The sequence below is a fragment of the Rhopilema esculentum genome, chromosome 16 (genome assembly GCF_057945365.1).
Source record: "Rhopilema esculentum isolate cy_ngs chromosome 16, ASM5794536v1, whole genome shotgun sequence".
NCBI classification, from domain to species: Eukaryota; Metazoa; Cnidaria; class Scyphozoa; order Rhizostomeae; family Rhizostomatidae; genus Rhopilema; species Rhopilema esculentum.
The window spans coordinates 9,033,610-9,053,557 of record NC_142830.1 but is presented as its reverse complement, the minus strand read 5'-3'; the positions used below and the strand labels follow the sequence as shown (position 1 = coordinate 9,053,557).

The window sequence follows — 19,948 nt, the reverse complement described above, 5'->3', positions numbered from 1 at the left end:
TCTCGATGGTCCTGTTCCAGCCCACGGACGCCGGAACGACCAAAGGGCAAGGGGTAGGCTTCTGTAAAGGGCATTTGGAAAAGCTCCCAGCTTCTACTAATTATTTTGCAAGTGTCATTATATTTCAATGTTCTGTAGACATCTTGCAAATGGACTAACGACTGTCATAAGAAATTTTCTTGCAAGTTTTGAGAAATTTCGTCATGAATAAGACACTACAGTCAAGTTTTCATATGAATATCTTTAATAATTGCTAAAGATCGATGTCAAGGGCACGGTAGTGGAAATATCACTTGGCCTCCTATCAATGGGCAAGGGAGTAATAGTCTCCCTCCGCCCCTTCTCCGGCTTCCCTGATCCAGCGAAAAACCCACTGATCTAAAAAAAAGTCTTTTTTTTAGATCAGTGGAAAAACCTCACTGGCTCCAGTGCAGTTCAGCCCTAGTCTCAGTTTCGATTCAACCAGGAATCCGAGGCATTCTTGTTTTGAGATCATGGCGACCACGATCGATCGACCTTTTCGTCATAAATGCCTAGAAGCTGGATATTAGTTTTTCAAATAGATTTCTACTACAAATAAGATTATGAATCATTGGGCAAAGATGTTGCAAGAATACTTTTAAGAATAACTTTGACCTAATGCGAATGACGAAATTATAGACCTCCGTAGGTGAGAAGATCTTGGGCGACAGGTTAACAATTTTCGTTTCGCAGCTGCTACCGATGGAGAAAAACATTGAGAAAGCGCCACCGTACATCAAACCGAAGAACAAAAGATTGTCCATAAGAAGAGTGAAAGACAGAAGGTATTCGTCACATAATATCGATGGGGAACTTCCCGATAGTGCTATTCCGAGAGATGTTCAACGGAAGCTGCGAGGATTATTTTCAGAAATCGAGAGAGAATTTGAAAAAGTTTGCATCGAAAATGCTGAACGTAAGTTAGCATGTTTGAAAAAAACTCGTATAATCTCTTCAATGGCTTTTAGTCTTAAAAACACTTGCCTGCCTCTATATATGTTGCTATCTTTTTTGGGAATGTTTTTTGGCCCGCCTGAGGTAGAGAGATTGAAATCAAGGTGGGGCCATCCTCATACAAGTTCCTTTGCTCTTTATCCTTTTACTAATTGAAACAGATAGAAGCTGCTCTACTAGCTCAAAATCTGAATAATGTAGCTGAAAACAAACGATAGAAATTTTCAATAGTAATAACAAGACATCCAAATTATGGTTAGAGATATATTTATATTAATGCCAATTTGCTGAGAAATCTTGATACATTAAATTCCAAGACATGAAATTTTAGTTCAGTTTCAGTGTAGTGTTGCTACTAAATTCCACTATTACGTATGTACAAGTACTTCTGTTTTTTGAGACTAAAAGCAACTTCAAACACCAAAACACAAAAGATTAAAGATGATAATTGATGAATTAAAGAAGTGTACACAGAGAAAAATATTGACGAGAGAATTCCATGAAGTGGATTCTCAAAATGAAGATAGACCACACTGTAGCTTAGACATTCAAGAAAACAAAGTTATTAATGATTCAATTAAGTTCGGAGAAAATTGAGAAATTGTGACTTTCTCGGCAAAACCATCTTCAGATTGCACCCACCCACCCTTTCAGCAGTTCCTTGGTTTGAAAAGATAGTAACATATTCATTTTTTTGTATTACCATGTATATTTAAAGCCAATCTCATTGGCATTTCTTCATGTTGAAAAGGTATCATCATTGTGATCTTGGAAAACCATGAACCCAGAAAAATTATGAAAGCAAATTTGTGATGTTTCATATTCATGAGATGTTTTGTCGACATATCTGTATGCAGAGTTTAGTGTTTAGATGAGAATAGATCAACCAGCTGAATAAGACCTAACTGGGAAAATGTTTTAACAGCTTCAATAGAAAAAGTCTGAAAAGACCTGTAATCTTTATAATTGATTATATCAGTGATAAGTGACAAGGTGTTAACACCAGATTGGGTGTCAACATAGATAAATTTGCAAATTCTTTTTGAGGAAGCATAAATTTCAGACCAATTTACAATACAAGAACCTTGATTTGATATGGAATGTCTAGAAACTTTTCTTGCTTTTTCAGTTCAAGCCAAAATTGAAGTTGTTACTGCAAAGTACAAAGCATTCCAAAGTGGAGATAAGTCTGATCCTGGTGCAGATATCTTGCAAGACACAACAGCTGCTGTAAGGTCTGCTAATAAAAAACCATGTAAGTAGCATTGAATCAAAAAGTTAAACTTCTCATAAAGTTACATTTTCTTTTATTTCAAATTTGTAACTATTTATGCATGTAGTGTAAGAAGTGAAATTTTCAATGCTTTTCAAAATTCTTCATGTCCAAAATATTTTAGATAGTTTGGTGGTAAGCGTGTCATTTCAAATTAAATAGTATATCATTTCAAATATTGATATGCAGACACCACACAGTCAAAGACTGCTTTGCAATTAAACTTCCAATGGATGTATATTCATAATATTTATCTAAGTAAATGGTGATCATTAGGCTTGATAAATATTGTCATTAATCATGGAGTCTAAAATATGTTTAATATTTTTTTGAAGAAAATATTGAGTACATCAGTACTGAAAATATTTCTGGTCTCAAGGTAGATTAAGTCAGAAAGGTTATGTTGGGATGCATTAAATTGTTACCTTACACCTTTGTGAGCAAGGACAAATTATTTTTTGGGGTAACTGTTTTTTTTCTGTAGTTATTGACAGAAACGATTAATACAAACTCTTACAGTTTTTTATAATACTTGTGAAAATTTGACATCTTATTTTGCCTAACCGGAAGTAAATTGCTCATATCATACTTTTTTCAATAGCTGCTGGACAGTTAATGTCTCAAAAGCTGAAAACAACATATAAAGTTTCTACAAGCAAGGTGACATTCAATTTGCAATCTTTGCTATTAATTTCTATTTTTGGTATGAATTGCAGATCACTCAGGTCCTGTTAACTATCTAAAAGAAATATTTTGAACTTCTTTCTATGATAAAACCTTTTCCAAGCCACATAGTTTGAGGCAGGCTATTGTACATGTATCCTTCTGGACTCACATTAAAAGGCCTAAGAGTGTTTTCTATTCCACTCACAAATAATTGATTGGATATTGGCACTGTTGTGGCCAGAAACCAAGACTATCAAGAGTAAATCTTTGTGGATGCACTTATAAGTCAAGATGGATTTTTGTTTTCAGAACTTTATCATGTTTCTGTACTAAAATGAGTAGACCTTTGTTGATTTTGAAAATTGCTTAGCTGCCAAGGATATTAATGACAAACTTTTTAAAGATGAGGACACAAGACTGTTCGGTTATTTGCCTTAAAACATGAAAAAAGGTTTAGGAAGAAACAAAAAAACAAGTGATGAAAAATGCTGTGCACTTTGATGCAAGTTGGTGAAGTAAATTCAGAGTTGATATGAATTCAAAGGAATTCCAGGCTTAATATGAAACAATGTAGGAATTATGCCTCATTCAAGAAAATATTTTGACACAATTTACTTGCATCGCAATTTATAATATTCCACAATTTAGCAAGTGGCAAATTGTTTCAAAACACAAATTCAAGATGCAAAATTTTAAAGCCTTCAAAAATATATAATTGCCAAAAAGACGGAAAGGCTCAATGAGCAGCTTCACAAGGTGAGATATAAGAGAAACAAATGTTGAAAAGGTTCTTCAGATTCAGAAGAATCTGCTTCAGATTTGAGAGCCAAAAAACCAAGTAGAAGTGCTTTTTTCATTTGTTGGTTGATACCATCTTGTATTTTTATTGCCTGTGATTGATAACCTTAACATTGCTATTCACAATAATATGCATGGACATTAAAATGTATATATTATAATGCTTCAAAAGCATTATAAAATAGACATATATCATGTCATTACCTGTCAAATTCTATATTGTCAAACTGGTATTAAGGGTAGATAGAACTATCCCAAGAAGTCAACTATGGGCCAACTCAAAACCTAAAAGTCAATTTTAAAGCTCTGATTATCATTGATTGATAATATTGTTTTTTATTTGCATTTTTAGATTGTATCTAGTTTAAAGATACCAAATCAGGCCATAAATTTGGAATGCCACCAAATTCATGAGTTTTGTGGACATAAAGATGGTATATGGGAAGTTACATGCTCAAGGCCAAATCTGCAACTTATTGCAACAGCATCAGCAGGTTATTTTTATTAATTTTTTATTATGATTAGATCCAAAAATTAAATTTTAACATTTTAACTAATAATTAGATCAGCCATGTATTTTTTTCTAAAAACAGACAACATCAGTTTCAAATAAATAGTCCACTTGGTAACTTGGTAAGTGTGGAAAGTCCATTTTAGCAAACCTGAAGCTGTTTTTCCTAAGCCATGTCAGTTTCTTTTATGCAGACCAGGCTATGAAATGCTTTCCCTGTTTTTAGGTGAGCTTTATTTAAATATAACACAATCACATAAATCACAAGGAAGAAGCTTAACATGTGGAAAGTATCATCTAAGATATAATTTAATATTTGCTAAGTAATAAACAAACTTATATGCAATTTAAAGTTCTTTGATAGAAAAAAGCTGCAAACATTTGGGGGTGGTGTAAGATCCCTGATCTTTTATAAACTAGGCACCCAATCCCTTCTTTGAATGATAAAAAAGTTCCAAAAGAGTCTCTTGCATATAAATTAGTTTTATTCTTCACTTTCTTCAGTTCTATGATAAAACAGGCACTTAAAAGACAGATTAAAATGCAGTTGCATATCATCATAACATAGGAATACTTTTCCACATTCTTAAGTTTTTATCATTTGTAACTTAGATTTGTAACAACTCCGCCACATTAATTTCCTTCATTTTCCCGGCCCATTCCCACCACGCCCCTGGTTATAACGCCTGTACAAGCACTGGCTTTAAGACTATGATATTTTTTCAATTTGCATTGGTAATAGCTAATATTTGTCCTCAAAATATACAGCCACACCTGAAACAAGTCTAGAGAAATTATAAACTGAGCTAGAAGCTTGCAGCTGTCATAAGGGGTCATAAATAAATGACGTTCCTTGCAGAAGAAGGAAGGGGAGGGGGGTTTACGGTTTTTATGATGGAAGGTGACGCTTTGAGAGGGGGAAGGGAGGGAAGGGTTTCCAGCTTTGGTGATGCAACCTTGGTAAAAGTGGGATCATCTCTTCTAAGGAAAATTGCATTGAGCTATATCTATAAGGTGACATCATTTATGTATGACCCCTTATTTGTTGTTAGCGAGATGTCTCGACACAGCAGGCATTAGTATAAACGGAGTTTATTGCAAACCTGCCCCAATGAATGAAATCCGATGCCGTTTAAACTAATCCTAATCCTGTGAATCAGTGAAGAAAGCACGACACCTAATGGACATAACAATATATTTATATTTGCTGCTTATTTACTTGTTGCTCAATTTTTCCATTTCTAAAAACAGTTGGTTTAGTTAGCCTACAGGCTACACAACCAGGGCTTGAGCGCATCGTACATCAAACAATTTTTAAATTGCTTTTTCCCTTAAAATTACCATTCAGTTCTTGTAGGGGCGTCTTGCCCCTTCCGCAAGCGTACAGCCAAAATTTAGATTTGTCACATTTTGGAATCATAGTCGTCTTGTTTAGAAATTTTTTTCGCGAATTTCTTTACCAATGCAACATATTCAGAAAAGGAGAAGCGGTTGAACCCTCTGCCCCCTCATCCGACTTCACTAGGCTCTTCATAGGATTCATACCTATAGGAAAAAGTCACAAAATAATAATTTTATCAGGTATCTTATTTTATCAGTATGTCATTAGAGGCAGTCTGTCCCCTATTGTGCTCAACTTTATTTTCAAGGGAGTGAAATTGATCGATAATTAAACGATTTAAACCAATCAGAGACAATTTTGATTCGAAGAGGTTTTGAATCAAATGCCTGTGTTCCCGTTGTAGTGAAGCTGTGACTAGAAAAATGTGGCTCCCTGTTTGGCTTCTACGACAAATATGTCAACAGCGAAAGGAAATGCTTCCATTATCATTATTCAATTCCAGTAATTAAATCCTCTTGCCATTCCTGATAGTTTTTTGCTCGCAGTTTCAAATATCGCCCACTACTACAGCTAGGCCAGCCTAAGCAAGCATCGTAATCCGTTATCCGTTATAGCGGGAATACCTTTTCTCCGTATTAGCCAATCCTTGAGGGAACAGACTGCCTTTAAGAGTCCTTACCTCATCTATGACAAAGGGTAGCATATCAACTGGTAACTCGCTTTCTGTTGAACTGTTACTGCTATACGAAAGGGCAACATCACCTTGCAAATGTCAATCTACAGTAGTCCCTGTTAGTAGCACACTGCATATTGTCGAGGGTTTATTAGATTATATAGCCAGTTGTTTTGTCTTTGCCCCTACCCAGGAACAATGTCGAGAAGAGAATGTAGATCGGGAGATCGAGAATTGGTGTTTAGGTACACTATGATTACGCTACTTGCATTCTTTCACCAATTTTGATTTGGACCGAACATCAATTTCATCAGAGATGTTTCAGATTCCGACTCCTGATCCGTTTCTAATTTGCTCAAAGGGTCCCTAGTATCCCACAAATCCCCTTATGTTGACTCTGTACCGTTCTCAAAAAATTATTTGCCAAGCGACGTATTCCTTCTGCATTCAGATGTAGATGGTTCTATATTGGTTTGGATCTATATTGGTTTTATATATAAATGGCAATTCTTCACGTGCACACAGCTCTTTATCCTTCCATTAGTTATGCTGACTTTTGCATTCCAGCCATCACCCCCGGGTAAAATTCTTCAGACAAAGACATTTTTTTTCATTGCTTTGGCTAGGTCAACTACCTCTTCTGCTATTTGCTCTGGCGCATTTCCATTCTAGCATAATCAGTTTTACAATGTAGCAAAATCTGCTTTGGGGTTTTTCATCGTAGGTTACAGTGACTATTAATGTGATCTGTTGTCGCTTCATGAAAATCATGCACAATATTTTCTCAGATATTCCTATTGCTTTACTCATCTTGTGAAGGATCGTGAAGGTTTTTTTCACAGCGTAATCCCATGGGTCCTTTTGAAATATTAAATACCATACCAAGGTGTTGGAAACATTTCGTCGGAAACATTTGTGCTTACTTCACGATCCGACGTCTATGTTCTGCAAAGTACAAGTCTTTTTTCATCAGTCTTCATTATGCTGTTGCCATCACGCCACTTTCCAAGCCTATGAAAAGAAATTCAGCATGAAATGTATAACAAAAGCTAAATTTTTAAAATGGGCCGATTCGCTTCTTGACGGTCCAAACAACGTGAAATCTTCAGCATAGACTACTTTCAACTTGAAGATTCCGCTGCTTTTTCTATGATCCATTTTTGGAAAATGTTAAGATAAAAAATTGCCCGGAAAAGAGAATTAGACTAAAGATCCAACTTTTGAACAACGCACTAAAATGCTTCACGATATTTTTTGCCTATGATTTTTTGGGACACTCGTTATGCTAGCGATACATTGGAATGGGCAGGACGAGAAGTGGTCGGAGGCCCCAGGTATATCTGGAAGCAGAGGCTTCCCCAGGAATTTTTTTGCAAACACGCCCTTTAGATTCACTTAAAATACATTTCAGAATAATATTTCTTGCGGTTATTTTCTTGCAATCGTTTAAAACGTTTTGCTACTTTTAAGGTATGCTTTTATTACGTTTGATGTGATTCCAGTCTTAAAATTGAATTCATTACCTTATGAAAGCCCGTAGACTTCGGCTTATTCCTTGGAAATTAAGCAATGAAAGGATTTATCGCATTATTCTTTTCTTCAATTTTTTTTATCCTTTTCATTTTAACAATTTTTTGTAAAAAAGTGGAAGGGCTCAACCCAAAAGAAGTGGGGGGCTTCCCCAGCCCCCTATCTAGCGCCGCCCTTGTACGTTTCGGCTTCTCCGTGCTAATAAATTGTCGTAAAGAATCCAAACAATCCCAATTATAAACACTTCATTGCGCATTTTTCTGCGCATCCCATAATCGCTACGGCTCACTTTTATCGTGATTATAAATATTGCGTAGCAGGTGCGGGTCATAGCTCCAGCTGTAGCTTGCAGGTTGCTGCGTAGCTCACGCCGCCTCCGTGCGACCTCCGGCCAGAGAGTCCACGGCCGCCGCGTAGAGCCGCGGTTATCGCCAGCCGGCTGTAGAGCTCCCATTTTGTTCATACCAATGAGGTGGTTCATACAAATCCTAAGGACATACAAATGTTCTCAAACAACATTTCAAGCGAGGAGCATTTCACTACCTCAAGTAGCGTACGAGAGTTTTGGGATTTCTAAAATCCTGACTGGGATTTTCTTATTTTAGAACAGATTTGACAGAGATTTCTGGATTTCTTCGGAATTTCTAAAGATTTCCAGGGATTTTTCTTGGACGTTAAACATTCTTTATACCATTAAAAATGTATCGTAAACAAATCGGTAATCTTTTTAATTAAATGATATGAAATCCGAGATGTCTCACCAATTCCTGAGTGTGACGTCTAAAAGTATATTATCTAGAATTTTTGGATTCTAGCTGCATAACCTTAAAAAACACCATGAAATACTTCAAGAAAGCCAAATCTATAGGATATGGGCTATATATGGCAAATGAAACATTTCAATTTTGCGAACGAATTGCAATGTTTTAAACAAAATATCAAAATTACAGAGGTCTCTGCAAATAATGAAGGTCTAGCCTAATCCCAGTCAAATTGTTGGGACAAAATGCAATTTTTGTAGTTTTCTACTTTACGTTGCCCCTGTAAATTCGAATCCCCCCTTCCCCCGCAGACCAACGTTGGACTTATAGTTCTATCACTATTACTTCAAGATCATGCATTCAACATTGAGTCGGGGGAAGGGGGGAGCTATTTTTCAAAGGAAAGCGAAAATATCAATTTCTTTTAAAAGTCTCATCAAATTTTGTCAGTCTCCCAGCAACTTCGCAACACATTTACCTGATTTGGCATGTTTAGAGATATTTCATGATGCTGTTTCATGTAATTGTGTCCAAATTAAAAAACTTTTAGAAAAGACTTTTGTGGCGTCATCATTTGTTAATTTATGTATTGTATTGTATTGTATTGTATTGTATTGTATTGTATTGTATTGTATTGTATTGTATTGTATTGTATTGTATTGTATTTTATTGTGTTTTATGTATCATATCCTATGGTATCGTTTCATTTTCCCCACTAAATATTTCCACGACGCACAAAACTTTCCCTAAAAAATGTTTCAGACATTTTCGATTGCTTCTGCCCAGGTTCCTGCAATCAATGGCGGCTCGCGCCACGCCCTTTTAAGCCCCCCTATTTGCCCAATTTTTGACTATGTAAAGGCAGTTTGAAAATCATAGGATTACATTATATATGTTGCCAAATATGTTGCCAAAATATTACCACTCCTCCAACACAAACTTGATCCTGCCCAATAGCGGTGACAGCCACTAACTGTTTAGTACTATTTGACTTCTAAGGCGTACAAGTAAATCTTATACAGGGCCGTCGGCGTCGAAAGGTGGGAGGGGTTGAGCCCCTCCCCCCCAATAACTGTCAAACTGTACTGTATTTCCTTATAACAGTGTACTGATTGAGAGGCAATACAATGGGCAGCCCCCCATATCTCGCTCCGACGGCATGATGTTTAAATGGGCCGTTTCCCGTCAAAAGATCCACTGACTGCGCATATTTTCTTTGTTTGATATAACATAAGGGCACAGAATAATAATATTCTTATTCTGTGATAAGGGACTGAAGAGGGGAGCTTATTTTAACTTTTTGCTTTATGGGGGGGTTTAATAGAGAGGGGACTTATAAGAAAGGAAGCTTGATAGAGCTTTTATGGTAAAAAAATAATGTTAAAGATTACATTACTTTGTTTTAATCAGGAACATGGTAGTAATTACCCTAGAAAATCTTGTTCACGGGAATAGAAACACGTTTGTTGCAAGTATTATTTTTCTATTTATTTGGATGATATTTGGGCCTGCCCAATTTTCTGCAAATATTTTTTGACGTTGTTTTTTTATATTTTTCAGACCGCACTGCACGGGTTTGGCATATCGAAAGCGGGCAATGCCTCACACAGTATCATGGTCACAACGGATCAGGTAATACATCTTAGTCCGTACATCTTATTAAATGTGACTTTGCCAATTGCAATTCGTTTCGCCAATGGTATTTCTATTAGATTGTTAAAAAGTGAGCAAATCAGACATGTTTTAAAGAGAAACATGAAATTATACTTGACTCAAAAGTAGCCTTTAGTGATGTTTTTATTCAAATTGGCACTCTTCGAGACAATTTCGAGGGATTTGAAAAACTCAAGCAGATTCTTCTAAGGTTTTTAAAGCATTACCGATAAAAAATTTCATTTTAGCATTTTTATTGCCTATTAGGAGGGCAACTTTGGGTTCCTTGGGGGGGTGCGACCCTCTTCTTGGGGAGGGGTGCGAATATTTTGTGTTCTTCGGTAAATTTTGCTTTAATTCGGCATTTTTTGGTAGTCAATTGTAGGAAAGTAATGGACAAATTTACTTAATTTATCTTCTTATATTCTTTATCTTGAAGTTGAAAACTAGATTTTGAGAATGGGCATTTCCAGTCACCTGGAGGGTGTGATGTCAATCATTATCTAGCGAACCCCCCCCCCCTATTCTTGCCGCTCTGGTCCGTCCTACCGTGTGTGAATCAAGACTGCTTAAAGGCAGTTGCCATTGCCCATGCTTAGGCGGTCAGTGACCTGGGCCCCTCCCTATGATTTGGTCACACTTCAAAATGCCACGCTTTGTCAATGGTGTCAATTTTTGAATAAGAGTGATACCAACTTAGTTTTTAGTTGTTAAATTGAGTTATTAAATTTGAATTCAGAGAAATGAAACTGTTTCAAATTATATCCCGCGATTTAAGCCGATCTAACTTAGCTCACCAATGTTTAAAAGAATAAGGTGGGCACTTTTTCAATATCGAAAGGAGGGATTGCTTTGCTACTAACTGACTTTATTTAGTCCCCGGAGAAAGAAAAAGAGTTAAGTCTTTAAGTAGGTTACAATGGAGTTGCGTATGCAAGCCTGATTGTGATATCTAAACTGACTAGTATTGCTGTTATGGAAGACACTTACAAGTAAATTTAATTAGCTACTAAATAAATTTGTTATTTTCGGTTGAATGGAATGAATTAGAAAATAACAACGAGTCTGTTCAAACCGATTTTTCGTTTCACAATTGCTGTCTTAATGATATATCAAAATGTTTCTGCCTATGTAAATGGTGCTATACTTTTGAGGAATGTAGATCTCTCAATCTTGACAAATATTGATTTCCTTTACAGTCAATTCCGTACGTTTTCATCCCACTGATCAGCTTATTTGTTCAGGTGAGTCTTTCTTCTTCCTTCTTACCAGTCTGTTTTATATTGTTAAACAATAGTTGATTAAACGTGGGCATTGAGTTTGCTTGAGCACCTCAGTACAGCCCTAGTGTCTCACAACCTTATTATATTTCTAGTATAATCCAATTTTAATAAACTCCAATTTATATATTTATATATATATGAATACTTTCAAAAGCTCATGCACCGAGTGTAATAAAAATGATATAGATATTCAGAAAAAACACTATCTTTTAAACGTTTCGACCGAAGTCTTCATCGGTGGAAACGTTTAAGAGATAGTGTTTTCTGAATATCTAACGTTTTCTATTTTTTGGTTTCCGGCGATTATTTAATTCTAGATTTTTCCCTTAATTATGGTGTTCAGTTGTCATGTGGTATTTTTGCAATTATTATCCCAACTGTATATTTTTTCAAAACGGTTTATGAGAATTTAAGGACTTTAATGTTTTCCCATTCTTACTTGTCTTTCTCAATGGATTTTTGATAAGCCTTGTTGATGCTGTTCCTTTTAATCCCAAGTATTTCTGACGGGTCCACATTTTAATTATAGCCGAAAGTTTCAGGGTTAGCTTTCAAACTACGATTATGCATTCTTCTGTCCAATTAAATGCAGATTTGATTCTAATTTAGGGGCTGGAGACACCACATGTCATATATGGAAGCCAAGTTTATCGTTTACCGACTTCAGAAGTAAATCACCATCAACATTAGATTCTCCTAGTGTAAGTTCTTAATAAATTCATAATTTATGTACGTAAAAATCTATGTAATGTATCTATGTAAAAATTTCAACTTTGACTTTTAAGACTTCATCTTCATAGTGTATATAATTTTTATTTCGGTAATCCATGTATATTTTAGACAGGTCCTTTATTGATAACAGCACGTTGTTGCCGACCAAAGTTAACCTGTATAAACAAGATATTATTATCATTATTATCATTATTATTTTTATTATTGTGAGTTCATTTCACACCGTTTTTGGTGGATTTCTTGAAGGTCCAGTTGCAACAAGCCTCCTTAGAGCTCCAAGACTTTCCTTATGATCCTGGCTGTGTTCAGCAACGTGGTAGTCTGCATGGCTTCAATCTTTGTTCGGATTCCAATTTGGTCTAATCTATTTTTCAATGATTTTGGAACTGTTCCCAAAGCCCCGATCACTACTGGAATAACAGTTACTTTCTTATTCCATAGTACCTGTAGTTCTCTTGCCACATCTTAATATTTCTCTCTTTTTTCTCTTTCTTTCATTTCAACTCTGTGATCTCCAGGTATTGCAATATCCACAATCTGACATGTCTTCTTTCCTTTGTCAACAATGATGAAATCAGGCCTTCTAACTTCTATATGATGATCCGTCTGCACTTCAAAGTCCCACAGCAACTGGTTTTTTTCATTTTCAAGGACAGATTCTGGTTTGTGCTCATACCATTTAACAGCACGATTAAATTCTAGCTGCTTGCATAATTCCCAATGGATTGCTGTTCCTACCAAGCCATGTCTCCTTTTGTACTCCTGTTGTGCAAGTTTCGTGCATTCACAAATGATGTGCATTACCGTTTCTTCTTTTTGTCCACACATACGACAGAGGCTATTTTCCTGGGTTTTATCTATTCTTGCCTTGATGTAATTTGTTCGAATGCATTGATCTTGTGCAGCAGTAATTAGTGATTCAGTTTCTCTTTTTAACGTTCCACTTCTGAGCCATGGCCATGACATATTATCTGCTATATCCTTCGTTTGTCTTATGAACTGTCCATGCATTGGTTTTTTTCCACCTCTCCCTTCTTTCTGCTGCTCTGCGTTTTTTAAGGTCATCCACAGATTCCTCACATTCTTCAGACCAGTCTTTTGCTGCTCTTAATAGCTTTTCGTTACTGTTCTCAACATACTCTCTCAAACCGAGCACAGAATTCTCAACACAATCTTCAATAGAAATAAGCCCCCTTCCACCGTCTTTTCTTCCTACATATAACCTGTCAACGTCATTCTTTGGATAGAAGGCTTTGTGCATTGTGAGTCAATTTGTGCATCAAGTTTTCTGGTTCTCCTGTCTATTAACATAAACATAAACATATCTGGTTGTAAAACATATCTCAACGAAGGTTTATACATGGATGCATAACTCTGCCCTGCTCTCCCTTGCAAACTCCTTACAAGCCATTGAAGGGTCATCTCTTAATGCTGATCTCAATACATTCTTTTCTCCTTCTGTCATCACTGGAGAACGATTCCGTCCTGACCTGACAAAAGTCTCTTTATCCTTGAACTTACTGTTGGTTGCGAAACAAATCTCGATAGCGATGCAGAGAGAAAAAGGCTCAAGTATCACCATTAATATCAGACATGTCTTCTTCATACAAATCCGTCACTTTTGTCAACCTTTCTATCGGTTCACTTGGTATCTTTGGTCAAGCATCCACTTCTTTCCTCGAAATGTGTGACATGCTTAATCTTGATCAACAACACACACACTATATGATTTGTAAACTATCAAACATCATCATTAGATCTACCTACTACATCTTTTGCCGGCGTATAAAAACATGGGACAACCCAAAGCCTGTATCTGTTTAACGAACGTCTTGTTATTCTCTATTGTCAGTATATCTTTCTGTTGTTATGACTATGTGTAACATTTACTCAACTTATGTAACAGGCAAGCCATTTACAAAGTACCTTATCTTGTGGGCTTTGTAACTGTAGTGTTTAAGAATTTAAAATGAAAATGTTTCCATTATTATTGTTATTATTATTATTATTATTATTGTTTACACACAAAACCACTTCAGCTCTACAGTTAAACCTAGTACAATGTTTTCTAATGATATTTATTATCAAAAGGGTTGTTGTTTTAGAGGGTCATGCAACTTATATTTGCAATTAGTATTTGAGCATTGTATAGACTTCTGTTTCACGAACCTCTTTGTTAAGCACGCAATTAACCCAGGAAAGAGTTTCTCCATTTGATTCTTTGACCGCTTTGACCCCACAGAGCTCTCGTCCTGGTTCTGGAGACGATGAACAAGATGAGGATCTAGAAGGTAGAATTTTCCTTTTTATCCATTTGAAAATATTCATTTATGTATACCTTTTCCCATTAACATTCTATTATACCGTACTGCCTCGAATAAGCGCCCCCTCGAATAAGCGCTTCCCCTCGAATAAGCGCTTCCCCTCGAATAAACGCCCACCCATCAAATAAGCAACCATCCTTCAACCTGCAGAAACGGGCGATTATTCGAATTCTATTTATCAACGAAAGAGCGAATTAAGAACGAAAGAAAACAAGTGCTTCAATTTAAAACACGTTAATTTTTTTTAATTACTCCCAAATCTGTTTTTAAATAAGCGCCCCCTGATTAAGCGCCTCCTTCGATTAAGCGCCCACCCTGGGGCCTCTAAAATTAAATTAGCACCTGGGCGCTTATTCGAGGCATTACGGTAACTGACCGATATGTGGTGTAGTGGTCACCATTCAGTAATAGTTAGTAATATGTTTTTTGTGATCAATAACACCTAAAAAGAAGTGTATCAAAAATATATCAGAAACTATCTATAATAGATATTTTTAAATTATAAAGATGAGTAGCTGCATATAAGTTATTTTTGAAGGCAATATGGTATTCCTTTTTCTTTTGAACATGTCAGTTGGAAATGACTTTAGACAGGGTTTTTTATATAACGTACGAAGAGTTCTTGTTAGGTAAAATACAACTTTTTAAATTAATTTGTTTTTGTTAATTATTCTAGCACCTGATGGTCAGCATACATATAAAATGCGAGCTCCTCTTTTAGAGCTGAGTGGGCACGAAGGTAAGGCTGCAGAACATTGTTTGCTTTTTAAGTCCACATCAATCAGTCGATTGTTCTCCTTTTGGCGGTACAAAATTTGAAAATGGCTTTGAAAAAGGCAAACTTTATACAACATTTTGAAAAAATTTTTTGCCTGATACTCCTCAGGGTATAAAACGTCAGAATAATGTTCCGAAAGCACAAGATGGAAAATATATCCATTTGTGGAACGAAATAAGCCAATTAGAAAGAGGGCATTTGTATCCACCAGCCAATGTATGGCATTAATTTGAGACTGTCAATTCATATGATACTTCCTGGATCCAAAATTTAAGCTTCAATATTTCTAAAGCTGTTTTTATTAGTGATTGATAAAGGTAGCTTTCGAATGTTAAGTTATCCCAGAACTTCTCATAATTCAAGTCAGCTGGGCGTCAGCCGGGCGTCAGCCGGGCGTCAGCCAGTTAAAGTTGTGCATAATTTCACTTGTGCATAATTCTGGGAAGTTGAACGCCTGTCTGTCATAGTTCTGTGTCCGTTAAAGAGTTAGGTGACAGTGGATCTCCACAACTTCCTGTCCTCTGATGTTCTCTTCACAGACTTTTGTTTGCAACTATCTCTCTCTGTTCTGGCAGGTGGGCTGGTATCTATTAACTGGTACTTGTCATTTATGTTATAACCGGCCTCTCTTAGCTTCTTTTACCTTGCTAGCTACCTGTGTCATTTTGTCTCTGCTCTTCTAAACATTTCTTTGTTGGTAACATGCTCAGTCCTAGGTATTCTAGTCATAAGATTAACGCAGTCATCGGAAGAACGGGACCTACACTTTGGCATCGCCAGTTTTGTTACTTACAGTTTTGTTTGTTACTTTAAGACAAGTGTGCTTATCTTTATGCTATGATTACTGTTTATTTACCCAGTTCTCTAGCTTTAATATATGCATCTGCGGTTTGTTTGTATTTTTATCATGGCAAATTTATTTTCTTGTTTTTTTTTGTAGCTGAATATATGAAGGCTAATGACATCATTTGGTTTTTAATTTAGGACCAGTCGTTTCGGCCGATTGGTGGGCAAATGGCAAACAAATTGTCACAGCATCCTGGGACAGAACGATTAAGTTGTGGGACGCTGAAAGTGCCAGAGTCGTACACACATTGGAAGGTGATGTTGCCTATTCTTTTCGTTACCTTATGCTATTTATTCTGCATTTTTTTGCCACAGCTAATATCAGGAAAAATTTGCAAGGGCAACTAATTATCTCGAGTGAAACGATTCGCATGAGTATTGAAGGAGCCTCTGGATGCTTAAAGGGGCTGTTAGCCGTCAAATCTTCCCAATCTTTGGGAAGAGCATTGGATAATTTTTCTAAAGTATTGTCAATGTGTATGATTTTGCAATGTTTCTAAAAATGATATTGTATATAGTTGTGTGAATGAAAATATTCTTAATCATCCACAGGCCACGAAAATGAACTCACCCATGCTTGCACCCATGCAGTTCACAAGCTCATCGTCTCCTCCTCACGGGACACAACCTTTCGCCTTTGGGATTTCAGACTACCAACCATGCATTCAGTCAATGTTTTTCAAGGACATTCAGAGTAAGTTTTTGCTGGTTTCACGGATATTTCTGACGAAAAGTAATTATTGTCCTCGTTGCTTTCCAAGACCTTAATCTGGCAATGCTACACAAAACGAGCCCTTTACGTTGTTGCTAGTCAGTATAAAGACGATTCGATATATTCTGGCAAAGACAATTTAAGATATGATGTGCTGCTTATTTCTATACCTGGCTGTTATTGTAGATTTCTAGCTTTACTTATGACATTTCAGGTCCATTTGAAATTTTTTTTCTCCTTTTTTAGCACGGTCACATCAGCTGTCTTTACAAACAAAGCAGAACATGTAGTAAGCGGAAGTGATGATAGAACGGTCAAGGTAAGACTAAAATTTGCAGATACATTCTTTTTTGGAGAAAGGTAAATGCGTGTTAGCTGTTACACACAAGTAAGTTGTGCATACAAACTGCTCATTGGGGAAGACCAACACTGAGCCCGTGACAGGTTCATTTACTGCTTCTAGCCTCCTTAGTGTTACCACTGGACTCCCAATCATAAAATTCTTTATATCGACGTCACAAAAATATAGTTTAGAATAGTTTAATTTGCTAATTTGGAAATCCAGCTAAAAATGTCGAAGATTGGGTTAGATATGGACAATAAATGGTTTGAAGTTTTTGCTTACGGGTTACTGTTATTTTGGCTTGGCTCCTAAAGTTTAGAACAAAGACCAAATTACAGTGATTTGATGGGGCAAGATTCTGTGTCCATGTAGCAATATTTCGCCCAATTTGTTACACATTTAACTGTTTTCACACAATTAGAGGTATTTAATGATACATTTTAGACTACTTTCTATATTTCTTTGATGACGTCATCACTTGAACGATCTGTCGCTGGAAGACAAAAGAGAAATGACTAAATTATTCCTTAAACCTGGACTCGAACTCTAGCCTCCAACGTATAACCTATTTGTAAATATATGTATTTGTAAATACCAGTCAATTTTAATCATCATTCGATTATTTAGGTTTGTCAATTAGGGGTTTTTCGGGAACCTTCTTTACAAGTCAATACTTGCTTTTATATTCTTTCTCCTAAATTCCATTTCTTTGAATCAACTATCCTTTCTGTTTTGTTTTCGAAGGTCTGGGACCTAAAGAACATGAGAGCACCGTTGGCGACAATTAATTTGGATTCGGCAGTTAACAGGTAAAGAACATACAAGCCCTTTTCTCCGCTTGTACTCATATCAAGCTATACTCGATGTCTTAATTTTCCATACGTGCGGAGAAGATTCAAAACAGCATGATGTATTATTCACGTGTATTTCCTTCTTGCAGGCTATCGATTTCTCCAATACAAAATGTCATTGCAATACCTCAAGACAATAGACAGGTTCGGCTGTTCGATTTGAATGGCAATAGACTAGCAAGATTACCCAGAAGGCATCGGCAGGTATTACTCTAATCTCATATGGTTTGTTGTTAGCGTGATTTAAAAAAAAGTAACTCGTGCCATAGCAGCTTGAGCCGTTCGTTCATTAGAATGAATGTTTTTGATAAGTTTGTCTCTTTAGATGCAATCAGAAGTGTTCTGGCACAAATTTCTGTGCCTTTAGAAGATAGAATAAAAGTACCTCTTTTGGGAAATGTTCATTTGTTTGTGCAATAGCTAAGCCCGACTTCTACAGGGTTAAATTGCTTGATACTTTCTACCTATTTCATTGACTAGCCTTGTTTTTTACAATATAGGGCCATCGACGCATGGTGTGCTCGGCCTGTTGGTATGACGACAGCAATTCTAAAAACATTAGCCTCGTCACTGCAGGATTCGACAAACGAGCTCTTGGATGGAGTATTACTTTTTAGCAAAATTTTTGGAATTTTTTTCAATAACGTATTTTATTTAATTACTGATCCTTTTGCGTTTTCAACTGGTACTTATTAAAACCTTACAATAACTAGCTAACACTTGGTGTAATTTGCTTTCAGTCTTAAATCTGAGAAAAGTTGCTAACTATGTTTTTAAATTAGTATTCGCATAGAGTGAACTATTCGGATATCAATGTCTAGATACTAAACACATGAAGCATAAAGAAAACATGAAACGCATCAAACATAAAGTAAGCTTTTTCTCATAATTGAAATTCGCGCATCAAAATTATTGATGATCATCGTGGCTGCAAAAGTTCATTTTAGTCTATCCTCTTTACTTTTAGGAGCTATTATTTATTCTATGAAAAATTTGATATTCAAACTTCTAATGAAAACTAAAGATAGGGCGGAATACGAGAACAGGGACCTTTTTTTAGGTAAATGGACTTAAATACCGATCAATCAGAAAATAATTCCTTGATAGGATTCTTATTTGCCAATGTTTTCTATAAGGATTCTTTGATAGGCATTTTCGGCGAAGTAATGAAGTTTCTCAAAACTGTTCGTTGTTCTCATGTTTTGTGTTTATATTTATGAAACTTTTCCAGATGTATTTAAAATCTACGAAAGGATTGTTCTATGGTACACTGCCTAAAATGTACTAGTAAACATAAAGTTGGGAAAGCAAATCAAATGCTTGTTTACACTTTCTGTGGTAATTGTAGAATATAGTTTCATGTTGTAATCACAGAAATAATCGAATGGAGTGATCATTGAACTACAATCCAGGCCAAAACTCCTTGACTCTGAACTAAAAATTTAGCATTCTATCAATTGTTCTCAAGAAGAATAGGGACATATCAAATTCTCCTCTCCCCCCCCTATATTAATGTTGGTGTCGTATGAGAGCTAAATGTCCCAGCACTCGACTTTAGCCCATAAAAACACCCCAAAATTGATATAGGGGGAGGGGGTCACGTTGAATAAGAAATGGATTGCATTTGGGAAGCAGTCTCACGAGTTTTGTCCGGGATTGTAGCTTAGAATAGGATACATTTATCGGAGTTCTCCGAGAACTTCGGGAATCTCTAATTGTATTGAAAAAGTACACACGCGTATTTTTGTTCTCCAAGAAGGACTCGTAGTTAAAGTGAGTCTCAAACAGCTCAGTCGTTGGCTTATTTTTGCTAGTGGTTTATAGTAATGGTGTTCATTTAAAACGAGTGCTTAAATATTATCACTCTTCTTCGATGTGCATTTTCATTTTGCCAGAT

General features: G+C 36.1%; 1 protein-coding gene across 1 annotated transcript; it reads left to right on the top strand.

Moving 5' to 3' along the window:
* Positions 1 to 461: 461 nt before the first annotated feature.
* On the top strand, positions 462 to 19,923 carry LOC135682738 (WD repeat-containing protein 37). Its single transcript, XM_065197749.2, has 15 exons — positions 462 to 937; positions 2,105 to 2,230; positions 2,850 to 2,908; positions 4,065 to 4,206; positions 10,090 to 10,161; positions 11,382 to 11,426; positions 12,075 to 12,166; positions 14,440 to 14,488; positions 15,198 to 15,260; positions 16,284 to 16,400; positions 16,698 to 16,839; positions 17,104 to 17,176; positions 17,945 to 18,009; positions 18,141 to 18,255; positions 18,552 to 19,923. The coding sequence occupies exons 1-15, from the start codon at positions 724 to 726 to the stop codon at positions 18,666 to 18,668; spliced, it is 1,491 nt and encodes a 496-aa protein (XP_065053821.1). The 5' UTR covers positions 462 to 723; the 3' UTR covers positions 18,669 to 19,923.
* Positions 19,924 to 19,948: the final 25 nt, after the last annotated feature.